The sequence below is a fragment of the Gavialis gangeticus genome, unplaced genomic scaffold (assembly GCF_001723915.1).
Source record: "Gavialis gangeticus isolate Ggan-Ray unplaced genomic scaffold, GavGan_comp1, whole genome shotgun sequence".
Taxonomy (NCBI): domain Eukaryota; kingdom Metazoa; phylum Chordata; order Crocodylia; family Gavialidae; genus Gavialis; species Gavialis gangeticus.
Window position 1 is genome coordinate 99,244,493 of NW_017729031.1, and position 25,896 is coordinate 99,270,388.

A 25,896-nucleotide genomic window follows, 5' to 3' on the forward strand; every position below is an offset into this window, starting at 1 on the left:
GTTTATCAACCAAACCTTCTTTCACTTCAATAATTGCATCAGGCCTCATTTTCTCATGTTCTTTACTTTTAATGGCATCCATTTCTTTAGAATCAGCCTGTTCTTCACTTTTTTCTAGCAGAGTATCTAGCTTATCAGCACCTTTCTTCTCCTGCTCATATTCCCTTACCAGGACCATTGAGTCACCAGATATATGCTGGCTCAAGTCTTGTTCACTAGCAAATTCACCACCAAATTCTGGTTTGGACTTTCCAGCTGCTGCCAACTTGACTTCTATCAAAGACAGGTCAGCTGGTAGACCTCTTCTCAGTTTTTCATCTGTGCCTTCATAAAAAGGGCATGTTTCACCAGTTAAACTTTCACTGTCCTGGACTGGAGAAGGAAGTGGAACTGTGTATTTATTGAAGACACAGTAGCCTAAATCTTCCAGCTGACTTTCAGCTTTTAGGGTTATGTGGTTTTCATCAGTCACAGGAGGCAGGGTTGTACCACTGTCTTCTACAACAGCATCAGAAGGAACAGATTTCCTTCGAGCCACCTCTGCATCAGCACTCACAGAAGCTAATCTAGACCTTGTGCCAGCTAGATCCAACATTTCAGGCAAGTCAGGAGCCATTACAGTCCCATTTTTGTAATAATCTTTAGCCAGGAAAGGTGACTCAACCAGGGATTCAGCCTGAATGTTTTCTTCTGTCATGGCTTTCTCCTCTTCAATCTCATCATCATCATCATCTTTGCTATCGATAGGGAAGCAAGGGGCTTTCTCTAATGCTGGGGTGGTTGCTGGCAAGTAGTCATCACCTTCATCCAGGCTCCCACTAGTATTAGTCAGAATATCTGAAGCTAGTGGAGACAGATCATGTGTCCGACCAAAGCTAAATCCTAGAGCTATAGAATCCAGACAAGACATTGGCAGGTTAATTGACATACTTCTCTGCTCAATTGCAGATCTACCTCCAAGTCCTAAGCTCCTGCTTAGAGTCAAATCATCTTTATTTTTATTATGGATATCTCTCTTATCCCCATATACCTTGGGATCAATAGTGAACATTCTTTCTGGTGAACTGGGTTCCTCTGAGTTGTCAGATGGAAAAGTATGAGCAAGAGTACTGTACCCTATTTCATGAGCACTGGGGTGTTGATCTGTTTCTGACTCTAATTCATCTTCCTCTTTTTTAGACAATACAGAATCTATATGATAAGGTTCGTATGCACTTTCTTTAGTATCACTTAGTTCATAGTAATCACTGCCTTGCTTCTGAACGTCACTTTTTATTGCTTCTTCTTTCAAAGTAGATGTTTCAAAATACTTTGACATTCCTGACCTATCCTCTTCTGCTTGTATTTCATGAGTAGCTGACTCTGCAATACAGATATTATCTTCCTTAGTATCCTTTTTTATATCTTTTTCATGAGAAAATTCTTGAGTTGGACCTTTTTCACCTGTTAAGCTTAGAGCATCAGGAGCTTTCTCTGCTGTTTTAGATAACTGAACTTTATCTACAGATTCATGGCTTAATGTGCTTGTGGGGGCCTTTATGCTTGCCTGTTCTTCCTTTTTGGCATCTATTGCTGCTGAAACTTCAGCTTGATCCATTTCTTTTTCTGTTTTGAGACTATCAGGTGACTTTTTAGTTTCACCTTCCTTTTGAACAATTTCTTTGTCTGCAGCAAGTCCTTTCTCTTCAGACTTTGTAAAAAAATTACTGTCATCTAATACCTTGGACTTCTGTCCATCAAGGAAATCATATCTTTCATCTTCATCACTCTCATCTCTTGTCATGTCCTTTTCTTCCCCCCAAGTAGAAAATTTCTGGGTGGACCTTTCCTCTGCAATTGGGGCATCTACAGTCACTGCTGAGACTCCTTGTGCCTCTAGAGTTTCTATTTTGTCTTTGGAGATCCGTTCCTCCTCTCTTGAGAAATCTTTGGCAATTTGTTGTTCAGTAGAGTCTTGTTTTATTTTGTAACTGTCTTCAATCTGATATTTCTGTGGGACAGCTGGTGATGTTTCTGAAGGAGCTTCTTTTCTGACAGTATCTGACACATCAACTTCGGATTCTGGTGGTAAAGAACTTATTCCTTGCATGGAGACGTGATCTTGGACATCTTTAAAGTCATCTTTATATTTTAAGGGAATCATTTGGCTTGAAGGTATTGAGTCATCCATACTCCTTTCATCTGCTTTACTCTCTTTTGGTTGTTCAGTGGACAAGTCCCTTTGTTCTTGAGAGACAGAAGGTTTTGCAGTTGAATCAGGTTCTGTGGAACTTACTTCTCCTTTCTTTTGCAGATCGGTATCCAAAGTTTGTGAGAAAGTGGGAAGCATTCCCTCTTCTTTTCCACGAGATTCCTTTTTATCTGTATCCTCTGTTTTTGCTGGCTGTGGAACTAAGGCATCATGTTTAGGTTGCTCACCAGTCTTAATGTCTTTCTCTGATTCACGTTCCTTTGTGTCTAATGGCTCAGCTGTGAAAGGGCCTGTGCCCTCCTGGTCTTGGATTTCCATCTTCGAGGCTGTAAGTAAATCTGAAGTAGTTTGGGTTTTACAACAAATTACTTAAAGCACTTATAGCAGGCAGTCATTTAGCTTACAACATCTTGTATGATTAATGCAGGGGAAAGGGAAAATATGCAGGCATGCAGCAAGGCTATCCATTTAGAAATCTGTTTTAAACTGTTGCATTTAACTCTCCTCTTAATATACAAGGTTTCATAAATACCATACATTATAATGTCAGGAAAATATGAAAACCTGCATCCGTTGTAATGAGTAGTGTCTTAAGAACTGTCTTCTTACTCATTACTTGCATCCAACTCATTACTTGCATCCAACAAGTAAAAATATAAATAGCCTTCATTTTATAAGTATACTTCACTGGAATCTGAATACATTGTAAGGTTTGCTTTAGTAAGTCCTACAAAATTTAGACAAAAGAACAATATCCTTGAAATATATCGTATATGCATTTGCATATATCTAAAGCTGTCTTAAATAAGATCTTTTCTCTGTGTAGCCTAACCTAAAGAAATATCAAAATGTACAGTACATGGGGTGAGGGTAGATGGAGGTTATTATGTTTACTAACTTTTCACATTTGCTCTTGGCAAACTGCAAAACTCAAGCTACTCTCATAAAACTAAATTCACATAACATGAATTGGATATGTGGCTGTTTTTATTTCCAAAGTTTGAAGTCCTGGTTTTCAGAAATGCTGAGCACCAAGAAGTTCAAATTAAGTTTATGAAAGTTGCAGGGTGTTCAGAATCTCTGAAATTAAAATATTTTAAAACTAAATGAAGTGCTATTCTTACATCAGTTATTGTTATATTCTTAGATAATATTCTTTGGTAATGTGTTAAGAGTAGAATTTTTAAGTGATTTATTAGTAGTTAATGACCACTCTTTCTTAGTGCATTTTAAGACAAATACAATGCAAGGTACTGCAAAAAGTTATAATGTTATCTATTAAAAAGAACAATTTTAAGTGCTTTTAAGCCAAGTTTTAAAACAAATATTGGGCAAATTTGGCTCTCCTTACTCACTTAAGTGTTCTGTCTGAAGCCAGTGAAACTATTTCTATAAGGACAGCATGCTGGACTGATTACTACATTATTCAACAATTTATAGGTTATTTGTTAACCATTAGTAAAACATTTAGGTATGCTACCTAAAGCTTAAAATGTTAATCATTTTTCTAAACATTGTAACTAGCAAATAAAAAGTCCACATGTACAATTATTTTTTTCTTCTGTATCTTTTAATATTTTTTTGCTCTTGTGGTGGTCGTTTTTGGTGCCTTTAAAAGCAATGCTTATTAAGTAATGTCACCGTGAGATTAACTAAATGAATGTTACCTTTGTTTACTTGTACTATACAGTACTGATGCAGCATAACCACTGACATTAATCAGCATTTTTAATATCACAGGAATTTCATTTTAAATCAACTGGACCAAATAAAATTACTAGCATAGGCTTTCTCTTAGAAAGGTAGCCTACCAAAACCAACACCTCTTAACACAATAAAATCTGTTTTTACTGAAAAGAAATGGTGTCCACAGAACAAAACCTGAAGTTCTTAGTTTTTACTCAGGAAAAAGTTTGATCTCAAAAGTGATTTTGCCTGAGTAAGCATCTCTGAATTTTATGTAGGTGCCCAATCCTGTATTTCATTATGAAGGAAAAAAATCCCATTGAAATCATGGGAGTTAAGCCCAAGCAAGGTATTCCAGTTGGGCTATACATTTACAGTAGGGTAAAATAAATGAAAACTCACAGCTCTAGCAATGATCAAAGAGGGAAAGAGTAGACTGCAATGAATGGCACGGATATGACATAAGAAGCGACAGCTTTAGGAAATTAAACCAGAATGCACTGAAGCATAAAAAATACTGCACACTGCAAACAAAAACATTTCTATAGCTTAAGCCTCTTTATGTCATAGTCAAAGTCAATAAATCATATGAATCTCTGCATCGAAGAGAAAAAAAAATATACACATAGATTAGCAATGTGACTGGCAAACACATTTGAGATGGGGAAAAAAAGGCTTACAGGGTGGTATCAGCTTAGCTACAAAGCATATTGTATCACAGCAAAGTAAAAAATCAGGAATTAGCTGTAGTGGTGGGAAACCATGTTGTCAGATAGCATCCACACAAATCAGATTACCCACTACACACTCATCAAGCATAATAACAAGAGCAGTAACAATAAGAAATGAGAAAAACAGGAAATGAAGCAGCCTTAGAAAGCACTGGAGAAAGCTGGAGAACTTATTTGCAGCAAACACATGCAATCCTAAGGAGGACACACCTTCCTCAGCCAAGGAAGGTGCTTTCACTTTCAAGGACACTTCCTGGACAACTGTTACTCTTTCCCAGGTGGGTGCAGCACTTAGCACTCTGTCTTCGTGATACACTTTGGCCTCCGACCCAGAATCCAGCTGGCCCTCAATGAGGCCCTTTGCCTGGTCTGAAGGTTCAGCAGGCCTATTCTCTTTCCCCAGTTCCTTTCCAGGAAGGGCTGCTGGTTTCTTTTCCTCGGCCATTGGACTGTGTACTGTTTCTTCTTCTTTGAGGGGTGGAAAAAGGAGGTGATATCAACACCAACAGACAATACAAAATTCAAAGCTCAGCAGGACTATTCTTCCATAACACTTTCAGCTCTATGTAGAGGTTATGTTTTTAACTTCTCAGGTAGGTGCTTTAGCCTCCATCCCATTTCAAGTACTGGAGGTATGAGTGAGTGAACTTAACTTAAAATGAGAAAGGATGTGTTATTCTCTGGCTGCCAAATGGCACGGCATACACTGGAATGTTTAACAGCATCATTTCCCTTCTTGACAAATGTTTAAAGCAAGAGCTGAAAATGTCTTACAAAGCTATTGTTTCCCATCTGGAGATAACTGAAGAGCAAAATAAATGTTGAAAACTCATTGGAAGTGGACATGGTGCTGGGTGATAGATGGCTGTGAAAAGATTGATATATCAATGAGCTCACAAAGTGCACCACATTTTTTATAAACGTACCGGTTTCTCTAATACATGAAGGCCCTTCAGGGAAAAACTCCTTTCACTGACCTTGAGGATATTACAGACTAACTGTCAGCAAGGAATCTAATCTGGAAAATTATCCTGAAAAAACTTTTATAGGGCTGATCATTAGTAGATTCACAAGACTACTTGAGCTGCCTGTGGCAACTGGGTGCATAGCTTTTCTCCTTCAGCTGAGCAATGCATAATGATGCTATCTAGGTACTTTAAGTTCTGTACATTAGATCAGGAATTTAAAGGGGGGGGGGGTCTTCATTTTTTCCCCAGTAAAATGTAGCCTGATAAGCCAAAATGTACAATAACAATATTTGATCACTTAAATTTCTAAAATAGGGTAATGTCACCTATCCCAGTACAGTGCTAATGTAATTATTTTATCATCAAGCATAGTGATTATTTCACTCTTGACAAAGCAGAATACTAAAGGCTCCAGGCAGATGCTGCATTTATCGCATAATTAATGTGTTAATCACATGACAAATTGTAACATGCCAGTTTAAATCAATTTAGCATGTGATAAAAATGGCAAACCAGTCACAAAGATGTTCCAATTTGAATTTAATGTGAAACAGCTTTGTGGCTGGTTTGCATTGTGCTTTAATTTGAACACATGGAGTGTTAAAGCTGTTTTGTGCTGTTTATCCCAAAGCCACCCTTGGGGACCTTTAAAGCTGCAGCACATAGCCCAGTTTTGGTGGCTTTAAAGGTCTGCAAGCACAGTGAGGGAGTTTATCCTAGATCCCAACAATCGCGCATCCTGCCTTGCCAGATTTTGAATGTCTGGCATATCAAGACACAAGATTTTTGGGATCCAGGATAAATACCCCAGATCCCACTGCACATTTAAATTAATGTCTGACAAGGCCCACAGAGTGATTTGTCCAATGCTCCTACTGAAATAAACTATGACATATTCAGATGGAATATCACCTTGCTCTCTGGGTATTCCCATTGACAGCAATCAGAATTAATAAGAGACCAGGAATCAGTAAGGTTCTTAAGTGCAGTTTCACTGAAATCAACACAAGCACTTGAGTGCTTGAAGTGAGGTCCATGCTTAAGACCCTCACTAAATAGAACCAAAATAAAGTGAAGTTGAGTGACTGTGCTTGGCCCAGTTACATTAAAGTTGAACTTTTCTGTAAATAAGTGGTTTTGCTCCTCAGATTGGCTTAAACTAAATTTGTCTCTTATAAAGCACAAAAGGAGCACTTGCCAGCTGGTGAGAGAAAAATACAATACACAGTAAAAATGAAATTACAATTATATCATTTCTCTTAAATTAATAGAAGCCAGAAAATTCAGAATTAGAGATGTAACTGCAACTTTCACCAGAATCTGCCAGCCTAAGTGTTACAGGGATGTTTAAACAGAGGTGGATTTTACCTAATTTATGCTACCAAAGTTGTAACCTGGCACAATTTGGGCATTTGAAAGACAAATGTTCACTATCTAGCTTAACTTGCTTAAATAATTTAGTTAACTTTGTTTCCCTGTACGGTTTTCTCACATTTATCCAATTTTAAAATTTTGATCTGAAAAGAACACAGTTCAGTTCTCCACTTTTTTACCCCATTTTGACGTAGCTTTAACTTTGTGTCATGCAAGCATTAATTGGTGTAACAAAGTGGAAAGTGAGGCCCAAAGTTGAACTCAGTTTATGAATGTCAGTATAGTTGATCATAATGACTTTCAGCATTAGTACAATTCTATCATACAAATATTTCAGATATACAGAGTTAGAAAAGAAATAGAAAAATAATTTGCACAAAAATCTCTTTTAGGTTTTCATACTGGGGAATAAAGAGGATTCTACCAAAAGTGAAGAATTTTGCTTTTCTAATGAACAAAATGAACATTTTTTTTTACAGCTGTGTTACAGTCTCCAATAAAAAAAAAATGGATACTAGCAATTTATACAAACTTAATTTATAGCAGCACTAATGGGCATGACTGTAACAGCAGAGGAAAAAATATTCAACTTGAATGGACAAGTACTATATTTTAACATGCAAATAACTACACAAAAACACACATGCACACATAGATCAAACACTTCTACCTATACTTAGATTAAAATATTCAGTAAAACATTTAGGCTTGATTTTTTCCAACCCTTTTCCAGGAAACATATTTATCTATCTAATCCAATAATAATATATTAATTAAAATAGTACCCCCCTTTTTTTTGAAGCTATAGGACACAGTGGGTACATCTATATGAGAAGCTTTAATGTGGAGTTGACTAATTAGATCTGCAGTAAACACCTCATGTCTACACATGCAGGGCTACTAGGCTGGAGTAAACTAATTAACACTGCAGCAGGGTAGTACTTGTAAAGATAAGTATTATCCTACTGCAGAGTTTTTACTTTGCAGCACTGCATGTGTAGACACTGACGTGGCTGTCTAGGGAATGAGAGTGCTACAGTGCAGGGGATGCCTGCTGGCTAGCCTGTCATTGTAGCACCCTCGTGTCCCAGCCAGCCCCTCCACAGAACACTGACCTGGGGTGGAGCAGCTCTGGGCTGGCAGGCTGACCTCCCAGGTCTCCTGCCAGCTGGGGCAGAGCCACCCAAGCTCAATGTGCTGCTGTCCTAAGTGCATGTGTATACCCTGTTCCTAGAAGCAATAAACTCCGGCATGTGCTGCACTGGCGTTTATTGCTTCACATTAATATCATGTGTAGACATGCCCAGTATAATCCTCAGCTGTTAAATATGTCCTATACTATTTCACGATGGAATCCTAATGATCGTCTTACCAATACTTCCTTGTATATTTAACTCTGTTAAGCCAAAATTCTTAATCCTGTTTTTGCTCACAAGATAGTCAGTAGGAAAAGATATTTTACAAAGCCTGCTTCTTCACTCATGAGTCAGTTTATTTCCCCCTTTCTCTTACAGATAGTGTTCTGGAATCTATTTCTTCCACCAGTGGGCAATGTACAGCTTTGTATAAAGTTGCCCTTCATGATTTAACCTGTCTAGAAGAGGTGTTTTAGGTGTAGGTATGAATATCTTGCACCCATTTTAGGTATGGCAAGTTAAGTTATGACAAGGTTTGTGAGGTACCTGGTTTGCAATAGTTTTGATAGGAGTCCTAATAGTGTTAGCAATCTTGGATTAACAGCATGGGCCTCTTTTAATTGTTTCCACTGTTGCTCCAATATCAGAATACATTTCTCCTGTGCAATATTTTACTTAAATAACCTCATTAGTTCTCAGTATACTCTTCTGTATTCTCTGGTGACATTAACTGCTTCTGAATTTTTATCACCATTCTTCATATCTGGTTTAAGCTGCAGGTTAATTTAGCAAAGTAGTATTAACTGTGACATGGTTCACTTTTGTCTAGGATAGGAATCCAGCAATCTAATAACTATTTGGATTAGGAAAAAAAGACTCCACAAATTCATTCCATTCTTTTCCCACTACCCTGGTAAAATAAGATGCCTAAATGGCTAATGAGGGAGTCAAACTAATATGAGATGGGATGCAGACAACTGCAATAAACTTTCTTAAATATCTGTATCGTTTGTGATCAGGTAAAGGTTGCTGGCCATGTATGGAACATTGGCAAGGACACCACAGGCCAAATGAATCCTTGAAATACCATTTCTTAAGTTTGTGGATAAATTTGGCCTCTTCTGCCCTACAAAACTACTTAGTTGTTTTCTATGGCTTTCCCAGTGGGTAGGTGTCCTGCACCAACACATGGCTTAACTCAGGTACCCTAATTTCCACACTTTCTCTAACTAGGATCGCCACATGGGACAATGTGAAATACAGGACATTGCTTCCCTGTCCCCCAAGTGTCTGCTGCTGCAGGCAGAGTGGGGGCAGGGCATCACTGGTATTACTGTTCAGGCAGCTAAGGAGTCAATTAATAACCCATTGTTTTCTTCACAGGTGTTAACAATCCCCTTTTAATGGTCATTCCACTAATCAAGATAACTTATTACAGCAATTTTGCTGTCTCCTAGAGCTTCCTATTTCACAGCTTCTGCCATTCTGCCTCCCTTCTCCACACCCTGCGCCTGGGATGCTCATTTTAATTTTCACTGGCTGGCCAGGACCAGCTTCCAAAATCTAGGACTGTCATAGCCAATCTAGGGTATATGGTCACCTTATCTCTAACGTTAAGAAGGAACATCTTTTCTTCCTTTTAATGAGATGCTTGTTCACTGCAACAATCAAGGTCATTTTATGACAAACTGTGAACTAAAGCGAATGCCGGTATGAGAGGCACAATAACTATAAATTCATTTACTGCACCACTGCATTTGACTCAGGCCCCTGCCTCATTTGGGGGTATGTGGATTCTAGAGGGACTTCACTTCTGCGTGGAAAAAATAAAGACCTGAAGAAATTGCACCAGGCATGTATAATGGGATGAAGATCATTTGGCAGGGTGGAGGGGAGGAGGAACAAAATGGGACCATGTTTAATTCACCTTTTTCATGGCTTAACAAGGCCTCTGTACTCTGCACTGTGGCACTGGGGAGTGTACTAGAGTCAGTCCACTCAGAGCTGAACAAAGGATGCTCATAGTACTCCTCGTCTGAATGGCAGGGTTCATCATCAGGCACAGACACTGAAATGGAGGGGGCTAGGTGCTTACGCCTCTCCCCGCTGGCAGCAGGCCCATAGTGCAGGCAGCTGTGTAGAGGCCCCACCTTATCCTCAGCCCCTTCATCTACAAACAGACACATACACAGGTAGAAACAGCAGGACAGACAGACAGACAAAGTAAGACAAGACAGGATGGACACATGCACTGACATGTCTAGGCACTATGTCATACCACAGAATGGATTCAGTCAGCCATGCCAAGGCAATGCAGAATTGAAGACATGAAATTTACATAAATGTAATTTACTGGGTAAATGTTTATTGTCTCCCTTAGTAATCACCACTACAGAACAAAATCATTGTAAATGTCAGTGAAATCAAAATTAAGCGTTAAGGGCAAGATCCTATTCTACCTATTAGACATATAAGTGAACACAAGCACATAAGCATTATACTATTCCACCCTGCTCAAATGCCTGAAAAAACAGTTAATGAGAAAGGTGGATGAATCCTCCTCCTCCTTGCTGCTTTTTCTGATTTTGTCTTGAGGCAAAGATGAGAGAGTGTTATAAAAAGTAGGGGCATAAACTTGTTTCCAGGGACTCAAGCAGGATAGAACAGGATCACATCTGTCCCTAATACACAGAATCAGATCTGGCCCTAAACTTTTAAGGGCTGTACACCAGACTTGCACTGCTCCCAAATGATATTACACACAGGGACCGATTAGGAAATAGACTTAGTACCCCATGGCCAAGTTGTATGATTCCTTCAAAACAGTTGGGCAGATGTGATATCTTTTATTAGAACCAACTGAATAGTTGAAAAAAGGTCTTCGCAAGCTTTTGGGTGCAATCACCCTCCTTCAAACACAGGGAATCTCTGCTGTTCTGAGACTTCAAAGGAATGAAATGGAGTCTTAGAAGAGCAGAGATTCCCTATGCTTGAAGAAGGGTGATTGCACCCAAAAGCTTGCAAAGAACTTTTTTCCAACTACTCAGTTGGTCTAATAAAAGATACCACAGCTACTCAAAAAACCTTGCCTGCTTATGTCCTTAGACCAACACAGCTACAACAAAAAACCTTGAAACAGTTGAAACACTTGGAAGTTTAAAATCTAGAAGCTGTTTTCATTTAAAATCAATCTATCATACTTTGATAGAAGCTTTATAAATATGTATTTTAAATATCTGCTACTCTTTTTCTACACATCAGTAAATAACAATTCAACCTAAATAAAGTTCTTTCTAAGCGTGTGGCTACCTTTTAATGGTAAAAGCCTCCTATACCTACCTTTCAGCAATTTCTTTTATTATTTGTCCCTGCATTTTATATTGTTGTACCATATTTCTAGGGTTTAAGATGGCCTCCGATAGAAGTTTTTCAACACATTAATGAGGGCTTGCTTTTTCACCTGCTGAAAAGTTAGTGTGTATCATCACAAAGATAGCTCTGTTGTTGACAAGAGGAACATCTTCAGTTTCTATTATTGTTGTCTACAAAATAACACAGCTGAAATAAAAATGGCCAAGGAACAAATCTACCTAATGGATCGGATGTGATCTGAGATCTCCTGTCAGTTATGGTGCACACTGAACATGAGCTAAGTCATGGCACTGCTAAATACGAGATATTAAGCCCATCCTCTGAGTATGACAACTAGCTACATGATAAATCCTACATTTAGGGAATATCCTCTTTCAGTTGGTGTCTATAACTGTAAATAACTTGTTGACTTTTCCTCTAGCACAAAAACTGCAAAAATAATTCCTTCATTTTTTCTTTTCTTGAGACAGTTTAGAACCCCTCCCCATAACTCCTCATAGAAGCTAAAATGTAGTTTCCTAAACAAGTCTGATCTACATTTCACTCTCAAATTCAGACAACTGGGTTAGAAAGTGAATTTTAAGTGCAGTCAACATCTGAAGCCATCCAGATCTGTGTACCTGAGCATCTCACTGCAGAAACAGTACAGCTGCTAAATGTTAACTCTAATAATGAAGTGTTATCTGGGTAACATAGGAAAATATAATCTGACATAGAAGGGAGAGTGGCCCTCCTCCCACCCCAAGATTATTTTGTGCCAAATATGTGTGAAAAATATTTTCTTGCATACTACACCACACCATTTAAGACCTGCACCTTTTTTTGGAAAGGCAGAATCCAGGAAAAAAAGTTCCAGTCATGGCCACATGGAGCAAGAACAGAGCCTACTCTTCAATTTACTTGCCTTCCCTTTCTAGCCCAGGTAAAATTACAGTTTTAGCCCTCTCAGAGGCACTGCTCCATTAGCAGCAAGTTTTTGGCTGTTCTGGTACTGCCAATTTGGCTCTGCCTGTAAGAGGTTAAAAATGTGAGTGAAATGTAGATCAAACTTTTTAGGAAACTACGTTTTAGCTTCTAGGAGAAGTTATGGGGAGGGGTTCTAAACTGTCTCAAGAAAAGAGGTTAAAAATGTAGCTACTGTATAAGACTGGATTCTGCCCCTGCTTTCAGAATTAAAAAAAAAGTCCCAGTTTGCTTGTGAATGCTGAGCAATAAGCAGGGCAGGGCACAAATATCTGAGCTGAGCCAAGGAAGAAATGATATGGAGGGCTAGTGTTTATTTTTTGTCTTAGGTAGGATATGCTGTTCTGTCTGTGAACCCAGGATTTTCAAATGCAAACCAGAAGCATCTTTGGCAAGAGATAGGTAATTATACTTCTTTTATCTGTGTGAGTTTTTGGTTATTCCAGACTACCTCACAATAAGTCTACAACTTGGACCACATTTTGCTCTCAACTACATCTGGGCTTTCTGTTGCAACCAAAATTGGGCCCAGCAACTATCAAATATATTTAAAAAATTTTTTTTGCATATTAGAAAATACACTCACATGTTCCTTATTTTTATTAATTTGCTGTATGTCTGGATCATCTAATGGCTGACCTGCCCCACAACACTGTAGACTAATGCCATTCAAAAAACTATTTATTGGGCATGTCTACATGTGCATTTACTGCACAGTAACTTACTGCACAGTAACCAGTTTTTAGACCAGCATCTACACGTATACACCTTACAGTGCAGTAGTGCTGTGTGCGCACCGACTTGGGAGTAAAGTTACTTCCAAGTCAATCCACGCACAGTGTTACTGTGCAGTAAGGCATCTACATGTGTCTTGCTGCACAGTAACTAAGTGGGCATAAATTTGCTACCTGCATGATGCAGGTAGCAAATTTATGCCCAAGTTGGCGTCAGTCACTATAGTTACTGTGCAGTAACTGTGTACATATAGACGCACCAATTAAAAAGTAAAAAGGTACTAATTTTATTTGTTACAAATTGGCCCGTACTTGTATCTCACAAATCAAATATTTTATAATGGGGAGGCAACCTGTTTTCATTTATGACATTGTGACATTCTAATACTGACTTGGCTTACTATAGAGTTTACATGTTGCTCACCATGTTTTTAAACGTCATCATATTCTTTAGTGTTGCAGCTGTCTCAATACATATATTGTCTCAATACATACAGCTTCAACCACATAGGGTAAAAATTGGAGAGAAATGTCATTGCATGTTATAGTGCAGATAAAGGTACATGGGATAGGTAACATTATGTAAAAAAGTGTGCCAGGCTAACGTTTCATTGTTTAAGAAGTTTGACAGTTTTTCTGCTTTAAATAAATATAAAAAGATAGTGATATTATACAATTTGGTATGAAGCAAATTATTTTAATTGTTGTTCTTGTTAATACCATCACTTACCTCTATAACCATGTTCATCTATGTGTGGGTTTCATTAGTATAAATCACCATAACCAAAAAGATAAAATGGAGTTGCAACTTTTAATTTGTAACTCAGACATTACAATCTCAGTCAGTTGGTTTAAGATCCTAATCTTCTTTTTCAACTTCAGCTGGGCTAATAACTTAATGACATACATTTTAAATTCTGGAATATTTTTGGGAATGTATTTTATGGAATATAAATATATAATAAAGACAGGATTTGTCATGGCACTTGAACTTCACTTAGACTGTAGGCCATAAATTTGTAAATTTTGCTTTCCTGCCTAAGAACTGGCAGGACTGGGGACTAAGGTCTCAACTAGTTTGTTTCTGCATTCCCAGATCAATCTTTCTTTTTCTATTGTATTTTGCAGCCAGGTATATTCATTTTCGTGCTCATACTTTTAAAATGTGGAATGCCTAACTCATTGTAGTTGAAGAATCTCTTTTGCATGAAAGAATTTAATCAATTAGTAATACAGTGTTCATTCAACAGAACCCAATGGGAATATGGCCCCTTTTGCTTTAAATGAGGTACCTTTTGCATTCTGTAGCAAAATTATACTAATTGAATCATAATAAAATAACATCTATATCTCTCTACTGGCAGAGAAATATATTATGTGAGCCCATTCATAGTTATTCAACTATAATAGACTAAAAAGCTATTAATTGATCATGGTACCACTAATTCCCTTCTACAATATTTTGATGTTGAAAGATCATCTAGTTTCAAGGTTCTCTAATCTCCTGTATTATGTTAGTAGTGGGTCATGATATAATGTATGATTATTAGCACTACATAACATCCACAAGGAGATACATACATAGAAATACAGAGGTGATTAGCTGTGTTAACCTGAAATCAGGCAGAAGGTAGATGCAATCTATAGAATGCTTTTCTTGAAAAGGATCATTTTAACAGATTTTCTTCTAAAGGACAAACCATGGTTGTAAAAAAAATCAACACAATGTGATATGGTCACAAACTCCTCCAAGACAGTTTTAGGCTGGACATAAGGAAAAACTTTTTTTACTGTCCGAGCACCCAAGGCCAGGAACAAACTCCCTCCAGAGGTGGTGCAAGCAACTACTCTGGACTCTTTTAAGAAACATTTGGATGCTTATCTTCCTGGGATCCTTTGACCCTAGCTGACTACTTGCCCCTGGAGCAGGTGGATGGACTTGATGACCTTCCAAGGTCCCTTCCAACCCTAATGTCTATGAAATCTATGAAAACTATGAAACAACATAGTAAAATATTAGGCATTATTTTCCTGATTATTCTTCTAAATTTATTTCCTGCTAATACATTATTACGAGCATGTTAGATACCAAAATACTGGCAATGTATTTCTGATAATGGTATGGGTTTTTTTTTTACATACCCTGGCATGTTATACTCAGATAGATCCATTTCATTTCTGTTTTAACGCCACCAAGGAAAAGTAAAAATGAATATGGTGAAAGATGCCTATCCAATTCTAAGGGTTGCTGTTTTTGAAAGTGCCACTTTAGAGGAAAAAAACCTGAACACCCTTCTGAAAAATCAACTTTTCAAAATAACATCGTTTCAAATGACAAAAGCATCATCTGTGAGGGTAACAATGTTACAGCTTGGACATGTGATATGTTTACATCAGTGCAATCAAACTTTACACCTTGAAAACACATACTGGACACAAGATGTTATGCCCTACACCAGTGTAATTTACTTAGTTTTAGTGCAGAGTTACCATGGAAAAAATCAGGGTGAAATTATGCTGATTTTGTATCTAGACCTATCCCAAGATAGCCATTTGCCTTAGACCTGCTACTCCACCTCTCAGTATTGACACTGTAATAGTACTTACTGTGAGTAACAACCCTGGAATAACTGGTTGTCTCTTCTATCAAGACTCCCATATAATTTACATTATTGCAAAAAACCAATAGAGGTTACTCCAGTGAAAGTGTGTTGTCGTGGTTCCAAACCCTTAATATGCTTGGAAAGCTGCTTTTCTGAAGCATGGATGTTAATTCCATGCAAGGTAATTTGAGTACCTTTGAATGCATGGCACTGAACTTGCTGGCCCAGGAGACCCTTTCCATTCCCCTGTTCTTATCTTCAAAAGGCGATGGTAGTAGAAAGAAAGCAAGAGTTAGAAAGAGAGCGAGAGAAAGAGAATGCCACAATAAGTGGAGCTTAACCCTGAGGTGTCAGAAACATGGAACTAATGGGGATTTTAGACTTTTAGAAATACATAACATAGATGTTCAATGCCTTTTCAAAAGTTTGTTCATGTTATGCCAGGAGATGCAGCTGATGAACAGACACTATTTGGTGCACTGCATATTTATTTAAATGCTAAACTGATGAGTTCACTCCATACTTCGAGTTCATTTTATGATCTTATTTAAAGTTCCTATTCAAGAATGCATCACATCAGGAGAGTAGGTAAAGCATGTGCTTAAATTTAAGCAGTTGTTTAAGTCTGTGCTGAAGTCAAATTAAAGTCAAGCATGTGCTTGATTGCATTCCTTAAGAAGCAGGGATTTAAGCAGATGCTTAAAACTGCTTCCCTGAAGGGGGGCCTAAACCACCATTAATGGGTATGAAAAGAACTCAGGTTATTAATTACATTAAATATAATTTCATTACTGTGACATATGGTGATGTCAAAACGTTTCAAGTATAATAAAGGCACAAAGCCAAACAAGAAGCATGGAATTAATAGATTTGCACCTGTATGTCAATTACATTTTTGAGTTATTTTAAATTTATATTTTTTAAATATAAAAAGTGCAATGATCAAATAGTGGTTCACTATTACTTTTGCTTGTATCAAAACACTGATTTTGAGAAACTGGTAAAACAATGCCATTCCAGGGATAGGAATTAGGTAGAAGAAATATTCTGAATGTGTTTTATTTAAGCGTTACGTCACAAGTTGGCAACCGTATGCCACCATGGGCCATAACTTGTGACCTGACCTGTTTGATGACCTGGATCTCCAAATCTCCTCCCCTGGAGCACTCAAATTGCCTGCACTTACTCTTAGTACCAATCCCCATTTCCAACAGCAATGGAGAGGGACAAATTATAAACTGATGATAAGCACAGAAATGAGAGTAGCAGAACGTGGGGCATGAAGAGTAGTGTTGAGGGGGGTGTGGGTAGCATGGTACAGCTGTGTGCCACAAATCCCCCAGGCTCCCTTGTGCTGGATCCAACCTCTTTATAGGATATAGACTGGCAACCCCTGATTTATGTGATTATTGATGAAATGGAAAATAAAAGGCTGACGTGGATTTCAAAGGGGCCTGGATTAGTTGGCAGCACACCTCTCACTGAATTTCAGTGAGAGTTGGTTACTTGATTCCCTTACTCTCTCTTATGTAAAAATCTCAGCCAAATGTCCTGTTTGGTTACAGGGTGGTGTTGCCTTCTACTTAGCTGCTCATATGCCTAAGAAGACAGACAGAATACAGGCAAATGTAAGCTTTTCCAGCAGTGCTTACAGAGGTATTCTGGGAACTAAGAATGGTTTGAAGATCCAGTCCTACCAAAATCATTTAATCACAAACATATATGTAGATACACATTAATAATGACATACAAAGAAAATGTAATTAACTAAAAAGTATAGGTAAGACATATCAAGCAAATAATTAAAATTTATAAAATGTGCATGAATCTAAACAAGTATCAACTGTATTCACTTTTTAAATAAAGTAATCATGGATGTTCTAAATTTCAAAGTCATAGAAAAGCCTCCAGCAGCTGGCCAGCCTGTTAGGGGAAAGAGAACTTCTTACCTAAGTTTTAGAAACTAAGTTTCTAAAAGTGCTAACTGGGTACATCTGCAGATAGGCATTTTATCCAGAACTGTAGTATAAGACTGTAGAGTGAAAATTTTGAGGTAGACCAGTTTTTTTAATACTCTATTGCATGGTTAAGTAGCAAAAGCTTTTACTAAATGAAGCTAAAAACATAACAATGTTTCTAATAAGTCCTACTTATTAATATTCATATTAATTGCAAATTAATTACTAATTAATATGCATATGCCTATTTTTATTCCCTATTTAAGCTGTATCTTCATTAAAATTGCATCTAACCAATATAAGACCACTAATCGTACTCTGAACTGTCTTTAGTTTCCCATTTTCCCCTGTTGTCCTGGCACTTTTTAAAATTATTCTCTCCTCTGACATTCTCTTTTTTGTTCATTTGCTTTGCTTCCTCTTTTGTCACCCAAACTTTGGTCAAGCAAATGCAATACCATATTGCCATTAAACAGCTTAGGGCCTGCTACAGTCTACAGCTCTTCTTAAAATCACTGGCCAAAATCCCACAAGAGGTAATCAAACCAACACAGAGACCTGATGAAAATCTATGAAACTAAACAGTTCCCTAAGATTATTTTTCAATAATTCTGAATGGGAGGGGAGGTATGTTGAATGAACATGGATCAGTGTGATGATGATATGGCAGATGAATCTCTTTTTTTGAAACAAAGAAATCTTAGACTCTCTGCTTATAGTTTCTTGAATCTGAATACTACAGGACTTGAAAGGGGTAACAGAGAAGTGGTCTGGGTTCATCCATATTATTTTCTTGCTCTAGTTTTATCATTGTTCAGTGTTTCTTATATTGCTTTCTATCTTGTTTTATTTATAACTGCTTTACAAAAGATTTTTAAAAATTGATCATGAGATAATTTCTTAAGATGGGCAATCAAGTCTTCAAATGCTACTATGCTTTTAATTTTTTCTCTATAGCAAACCTTTTCCCCTGTTGTTTTAGTACCCTTTAAGAGATATCTTGGTTTCTCTTAGGCTCAAGTAAAAAGGCAATACATTTTCAAGTCTAAGATAGAATATTTTTACTTACAGGGTTATTCAGTTTTTGATTCCAGAGCCTTTTTGAAAATGTCTTTCAAAAGTGATGTTTCATTGAAAATAATTCTTCACTCATAACCCACAGTTCTTTTTAATTTGTAAAACAGCTTTTGGTTATAGAAATACATACTTTAAACTGCACACTATTTTATCAAGGACATTCTTTTTGTCCGGTAGCATTCTAGATTTATTTTTATATGAGGCAGTTAATAGCCAATCAAAGGAGGTGCCAAGCACAAAAATGCAATATTGGCAGTACAAAGCAGCACCAGCAACGCTTGTCCAAATCCATTTGATAAAAGCATTAGATAGTGCTTGGGTAAATTTCATTTTCCTAAAATATAAACCACAGGAAAAAAATTGCAATGAATGAATTAATTGCAGTGAGGCAAATTAGTTAGCTTACCTTCCAGGGCAGTGAAAAGCAACCCACTCATCTGAATATCTGTCTGTGGTTGTACGAAAGAATGAAACCTACATCCACTGACTCTTTTCACTCCTAAAATATATTTGACCCAAATTCTTTCCCTTTGCTTTTTTTTTTTAATTTGTGTTTGCTGCATCGCTGACCACATCCACCTTTGTCATGTCTACAACACAGTGATTTCCTCCCCATTATGACTGAAGGAAATCTCTTTCAGATTCAAAGGCATGCTATCACAGACACACACACCCCACTGACAAGAGCACTGGGAAAATATTAAAGGGCAGGGGGAAAAAAAGGAAACCTAAAGGTATTATACATACCAAATGGTTTTGACTTTTTTATATACAATTGCAGAACTGGATGAAATTCTATAAATTCCATTCCACAGAACAGACACAGAAGGGCATATTAGGGTATACATGGGCGCATCTACATATTCAATTAATGTGCTTTAGTTCAGGTGTATTAAATCTAGTACCTCCATTGTGAGGTACTGCAAAAATGTGCATTAGCTTATTTTCATATGCATTAGGCTAAAGAGTACTTTTTGTGATGCTTTAATGTGCATTAAAATAGGCTAGTGCGCATTAAATTGCACATGTAGATGCACCCATTACTGGATATTGGGATATGTAATTAAGGAACATGGGGGTTGAGGGTTTAAACAGATACTACAGATATTGTATGACATCCTGCAGTCTTCACTTAGGGAAACGTTCCTATGGAAGTTAATGAGATTTTTGGTTGAGTAAATACAGCAGAATTTAACTTATTCATGCTAGCAGCATAAGGTAATACTGAGTCTGGCAGTCAACATTTCAAAGTAGTTGTAGAAAATAAGGATTCACTCCAGTCAAACAGACAAGGGCTTAATGTATAAGAGAAGCAAAAGGATATTTACAAGAGCTGGTTGAAAAATGTCAGATTTAAAAACTCCCCTCCCCCCAGAAAGCCATGGGATATTTTGGATGAACACTTTTGCAACAATTTCCTTTGTTTTCCATCTTACCCTACTATGACCCACACCCTGAAAGCCAAACATAAAAGAGAAATTGACAGCACTTTGGAATTCAGTAATCACCAATACTGAGGAATCACCAAGTAAGATTTTTGTCAATGTTTCCAAAACACCCTGTATTTTAGGAGTCTATGAACAGCCCAGTGAAGTCTGTTCTCAGACTGAAAATGTGGGTCAAAAGCCATAGTGACATTTTAAAATCAACCTTTAAAGAAAAAAACCCCATAGAAAACATGTAGCATAACATCTCTTCCAAGCATTATACAAACATTGACTTGTTAATCCTCACAACACCCCTGTGAGGTAGGTAAGTAATGATCATTATGTTAACTCAGCTTTACAAATGAGGAAAAAGAAACACAATACTGTTAAGGCACTTGCTGTGCCTCTTGCACCACTAGGAATGGCTCAGTTCATTAGGTCAAACAACCTAGAGTTGTTCTCTGCTGTGCCACATTTCCATTCGGTCAATTAATCAATTAAGTTACTTTATAAAAAAAAAACCCTCCAAAAGTAACAAGCAATAATACTGTTAATGAAAATAGTCCTGAAAGCTCATTCTAAACCCAAGATAAAGGATTTTGAAATACATTTGATATAAAGTCACACTCTTGAGCAAAAACATAGCCACATACACTGATGAGAAGGAGTAGTGCAAGAATCAGAACTTCCCTGGCTGCCCTAAAATCTTTGTTTATACAGTACTGGCTTCCCATTACCTTTAGGAGATAGGCTGAATTACCACTGTAATATTTGCTCAATACCAGGAATGTTATAACAACAACATTCAGAAAATCAACATTTACACACTGCTTGCTGAACATATCCAGTAAGTATTTTCAGTACAAATGACCAAATAATGTGATCTTTGCTGAATTAATCCCAAATACTTAGAGGTCAGGTACAAATTAAAGCATGTCCTGATTGACTGAGAGCAAGTACATATTAATGAATCAAGTAAAAGCTATCAATTTCCTATCGTATTAAACATCACAGATTAAAATGCATGTAGACTAAATGCATGTAGACAGTAATATCTTATTCCCATGACAAGTTTAATTTCAAAGGAGCCAAGAAGGAAGTTGACATATAAAGACAAATGACTATCAAATGGCTGACTTCAGTTCAGGGTGATACCTGAAAATGCTACGTCCAAATTCTTTTCGCAGATGTGTAAGGTAGGATTCTGCTGTATTTAGCTATTCCTCCCGTGACAATTTTAATAGAAGTACCATGCATTTACAGGTCATTCCTATTTAGCAAACCACATACATGCATGCTTAACCTTAATCATGTGATTTCAATGGGGCTTAAGCACTTGCTTAATGTTAAGCATTGGCTTAAGTCTTTTGCTTAACCAAGATTTTAAAGAGAGATGAACGTAAAGATTATGGGTTCATAATATTGAATATCACTGGGTAAATCAGCACACAAAATTTACTTTAAGGCTAAAAGTTCACCTGTGCACCCACAGAACAGAATCCCCCAACACTACACCTATGTACAGAACTGTATGTTAAAGATGGAATGCAAAAGGAAACAGTCTAAATCAGAATCTCCTTGCTTTCATGGATTTGATAGCGTTGAAAAAACTTTAATGCTGATTAATTTTCAGCAAAACAGTTTTTAACAGAGCATAATTACTAATAGCAAGCCTGGAAATTGGTGACCACCCTGGGGAAATCTCACTTTTGTCTTGGCTTATAACATCCATTAACAGGTATCAACATTATTTTCACATTTTTATATGTATGTATTTATTTTTTGCTCCAACATGCACTCCTGCATACCTCTGTGGATGCATATGTACCTCATTTGTGTGTTACAGTCAGTTTGCAGGTGACAACTTATTGACAGTGGTTGATTAGTCCACTAAGATGCTACTGGCAAGAAGTAGCCCCCCCATTCACTAACTCTTCCACCCCGTCAGCTTAACATCTGTCCCCCTTCCTCATAGATGTACACTACACTGTCCAAGGGACCCTTACCTTCATCCAGTGTTCCAGTCTGTTCTGAGGCTGGTGATGGAGGTGGGGAAGGAGGCAGATTAGCTGATTCTTCAACTGCTAGAGATTGAACAATGGAAATGAGACAATGAGATACAGCAATTAATTCCTGGGAGAACACTAGATGCCAAGTACAAGCTGCAGTAGACTTTTCTGGCCACACTGGAGAATAATTTAATGGAGAGTTGTACCTAATGGATTTTCAGATATAGTCCCCTTTCAATTTATCTTTTAAACCTATAATAAAAGGAGAACATTTATTTAAAACATGCATTCATTATGTTCAGAACGATAGTTATGTTTACGACCAAATAATGTCAAATATAAAATGATCAGCCATCCTTTTCGTGTATGTTCCGTCTGCTACATTGATCAATGTTGTTTCTGGAGGAACTTTGGTTCAGAAAACAACAGCAAAATATTTAAACAAGAGGTATTTTTAGGTTGTTTCCTCATCTGTTAAAAGGACAAACAGGTGCCAAATCCCATGCTTAGTCTACCTTTGTGTACCTAGAGAACTAAGATATTGCTGGGTTTTTCGTCGTTAAAGCCTGGATACATTTTATTCATTTTGTTTGTTTGTTTCTGCTTAGTTCAACATGCTCCTTGTCATAATATAAAGGCTACCAGCTGGTGGCACCACTAGAGGCAAGAAGGCATCAATAGGGAATATCAGTCATCACATGAAGGTGCTATTCAGATGCTTAATCTGCTCAAATTTTAGATTAATTCCTAGTCAATATCTTTATATTCCCACTGATGTCAGGAGAAGATTTTTCAATGACTTCAGTGGAAGCAGAATTAAGCCATAAATAAGTTATTTTTAAAACATATTCCCTTTGATTTCTTCACTGCTTTCATAAATAAAGTTCACAGAACTAGTTCTGAGCGAGCATTTCTTCAGTTGGTACTAGGATCTATCAGGTTGGTTTTTATAGAGCTTTATTTTACAAAATTTCCTTCAATAGGGCAGCATTGTATATAACTCTAGCAGGTAAATGGGACTCTATTTGTGATTTACAGCTTGCTCCGAAACCCAGTAAAATCAATTGATTTCCTTTCCATTGACTTCACTGGGGCTTGAACTGGGCCTTTCGTACTCTGTAATCCCAGTACCCCCCATGACTTTTCAATCAAGGAACAGTTTATACAGCTATCTTTGCTGTTGAATAACTGTCACTGAGGTTCACAGATCAAATTTTTGCTAACAGATATTTTTCTCATAGTATGTTCAAGAATGTCTTCACACCCTCACCACATTCTCAGTTCTGCTATCCTTTAGGCCCTACTTTAACAAAGACCTTAAGTATATACCTAAAGTTAAATATATTGAAAGTGTTTTGCTGAATCAGGGGCTTTCATGAAAAAATGGACCTCTGTGAAAGAAGCACTATTGGGCCTTAAGTCTCTGTTGAATAAAATTCAAATAAACTCAATTGTGAAGTAAATAAACGTTGAGATCTAAATTATCAGGAGGCTGCAGCCCTTGCATATATATGCACGCAGATGTAGGCAACAGAAATGAAGATATGATGAATTTGCAAATTTTCTGTCACCCTTTCAGAGTTTCATTGGAAATTTGGCTTTAAGATTTCTACAAGACACTATTCCTTAAATTCTAAATATAAGGATTTACATACAGAAAACCTATGTTAGAAAAAAAGTTATGTTTGCAAACCATACTAAGTACTAAGAAATTAGGAAATGTGAGAAGATTGTCTGTACAATCTTAATTCAACCCTCCTTCTGTATATGTATTATGATACAGTCTTAAATGACATGTTCATGTAATATTTATTCACAGAAATCCTACCTTGTTGAGTGTAGAGGATGGGGGGTGCTTACTGAATGGGTAATTACTCAATACTTCTTTTTCAAAGTGTATGCCTTGCCCTTATTCACTGCACAGTTTCCAAAGCCTGCACTGAATACATAATTATTAATTTCCTCATGGGCTTTCTTACTGCACCCGGCATTGTAGCGTCTGAGTATTTCACACACATGAAAAAAATTATCTTTGCAACACCCTTGCAAGTGGGGATGTTATTACTATCCCCACTTTCTGTATCAGGAAATTGGACTACCAACTGAAGTGCTCACAGGTGCCCATGAATTTTGGATGCAAATTGAAAGTGTTTTTATAGGAATTATATGTTAAATGTACGACACCAATTGAATTCAGTTCGTGTCTTGGTGCTTAGCACCCCAAAATATCTCACTCTGGGCACTGAAAATGCTGAATGTTTCAGTGGACACCTGTGAAGATTTTTTGCAGTGTCTCGCCTAGCATCCCACAGGAACTCTGTGGCAGAGGCACAGAGTAGCATTCAACTGCCAAAACCATGAAACGATCTTTCTTCTGTTCTTGCAATGACTTGCACAATTCAATACATACTTCTGTCTTTCACAGCAAATGCAGCAGAGGCTCTGAATTACCTAAAAGGTGGTTCAAAAGAGGTTGGAGGTAGACTGTTCTCAGTGGTGACAGATGATAGAACAAGGAGCAATGGTCTCAAGTTGCAGCAAGGGAGGTATAATTTGGATATTAGGAAAAACTCTCTCATTAGGATGCTGGCGAATCACTGGAACAGGTTACCTAGAAAGGTGATGGAATCTCCATCCTTGGAGGTGTTTATGACCCGGCTAGACAAAGCCCTGGCTGGGATGATCTAGTTGGGGAGGGTCCTGCTTTGAGCAGAGCGTTAGACAAGATGACCTCCTGACATCCCTTCCAACCCTAATTTTCTATGATTCAATGATTCTATATATTCAAGAACCTAATTCTCTAATCAGTCCTGACTCATTTCCAAGAAGTGTCCATCCCCTCTTCACCTAAGAAATCAGGACTCCCATTGAAAAAAAAGAATATGTAATCATGTAATTAAAGACTGCATCACTCAAAAGGAATGAGAGTTCTAATACTTTAAGAACACTTCAAAAACATTTAAAATAGTTCTACTTTTCATTAAAAAAATACATAGTTAATTTCTGCTTCTTCAGGTTCTCCCAGAGATACAGGAATGGACTATATTGGAAAGCAGGGAACTCCCCTTTATTCACCCAGAATTCAGCCACATAAAACCAGAAGATACAGGGATATGAGCCTGTCGTCAGTTAAGGACTGCATTCTGTCCTCCTTGGCTGTAGGGTAGTGCAATTCTGGAGAATTATTCAGTTGGGCCAAAGGTAGGAACAATGTTGTCAGAATGGTTTAAAAATACTCCAGAGCCCTAGTTCAGGCAATAGTCACCTCCTTGTAGAAACATGGAAGCACCCTCAAAAAATAATAAAGAATTGCGGGGAAGGAGGAAAATGTAGCCCCACCCCTCCTCCCAAGACTGTCAAGACCCAGAATTTGGCAGAGGTTAACCCTTTCCTCCCTAGAGGCACTGGGACCCACAAGACACCCTTGTTCCCTGAGCCACATGATCTAGGTCACAAGAAATATTTCAGAGAGGAGCCTGACCCTCTGGGCAACAGAAATCTCTAGCTGGCTGAGTAGATAAAGAACCAGCAAGGACAGGTGCTGCTGCACAGATTGGAGAAAACCAATGATGCTACTGGATGCTTTCCCAGAGTTCAGTGTGGACATTGTTATATACTGTGACACACACACACACACACACACACACACACACACACACACACACAC

The 25,896-nt window shown here is 37.6% G+C and overlaps 1 protein-coding gene across 13 annotated transcripts in view; it reads right to left on the minus strand.

Moving 5' to 3' along the window:
• Positions 1-25,896, minus strand: part of MAP2 (microtubule associated protein 2) — a 446,273-nt gene that overhangs the window by 66,751 nt on the left and 353,626 nt on the right. For 4 of the 13 annotated variants that reach the window (XM_019523438.1, XM_019523433.1, XM_019523431.1 and 1 more), the window contains 3 exons: positions 22,227-22,304; positions 4,819-5,076; positions 16-2,529 (listed from right to left, as the gene is read on the minus strand). In XM_019523438.1, the coding sequence (XP_019378983.1) occupies positions 16-2,529; positions 4,819-5,076; positions 22,227-22,304 (2,850 nt within the window). The remainder of the gene's footprint in view (positions 1-15; positions 2,530-4,818; positions 5,077-22,226; positions 22,305-25,896) is intronic. The other 9 variants (XM_019523443.1, XM_019523442.1, XM_019523435.1 and 6 more) reach the window with 4 other exon arrangements.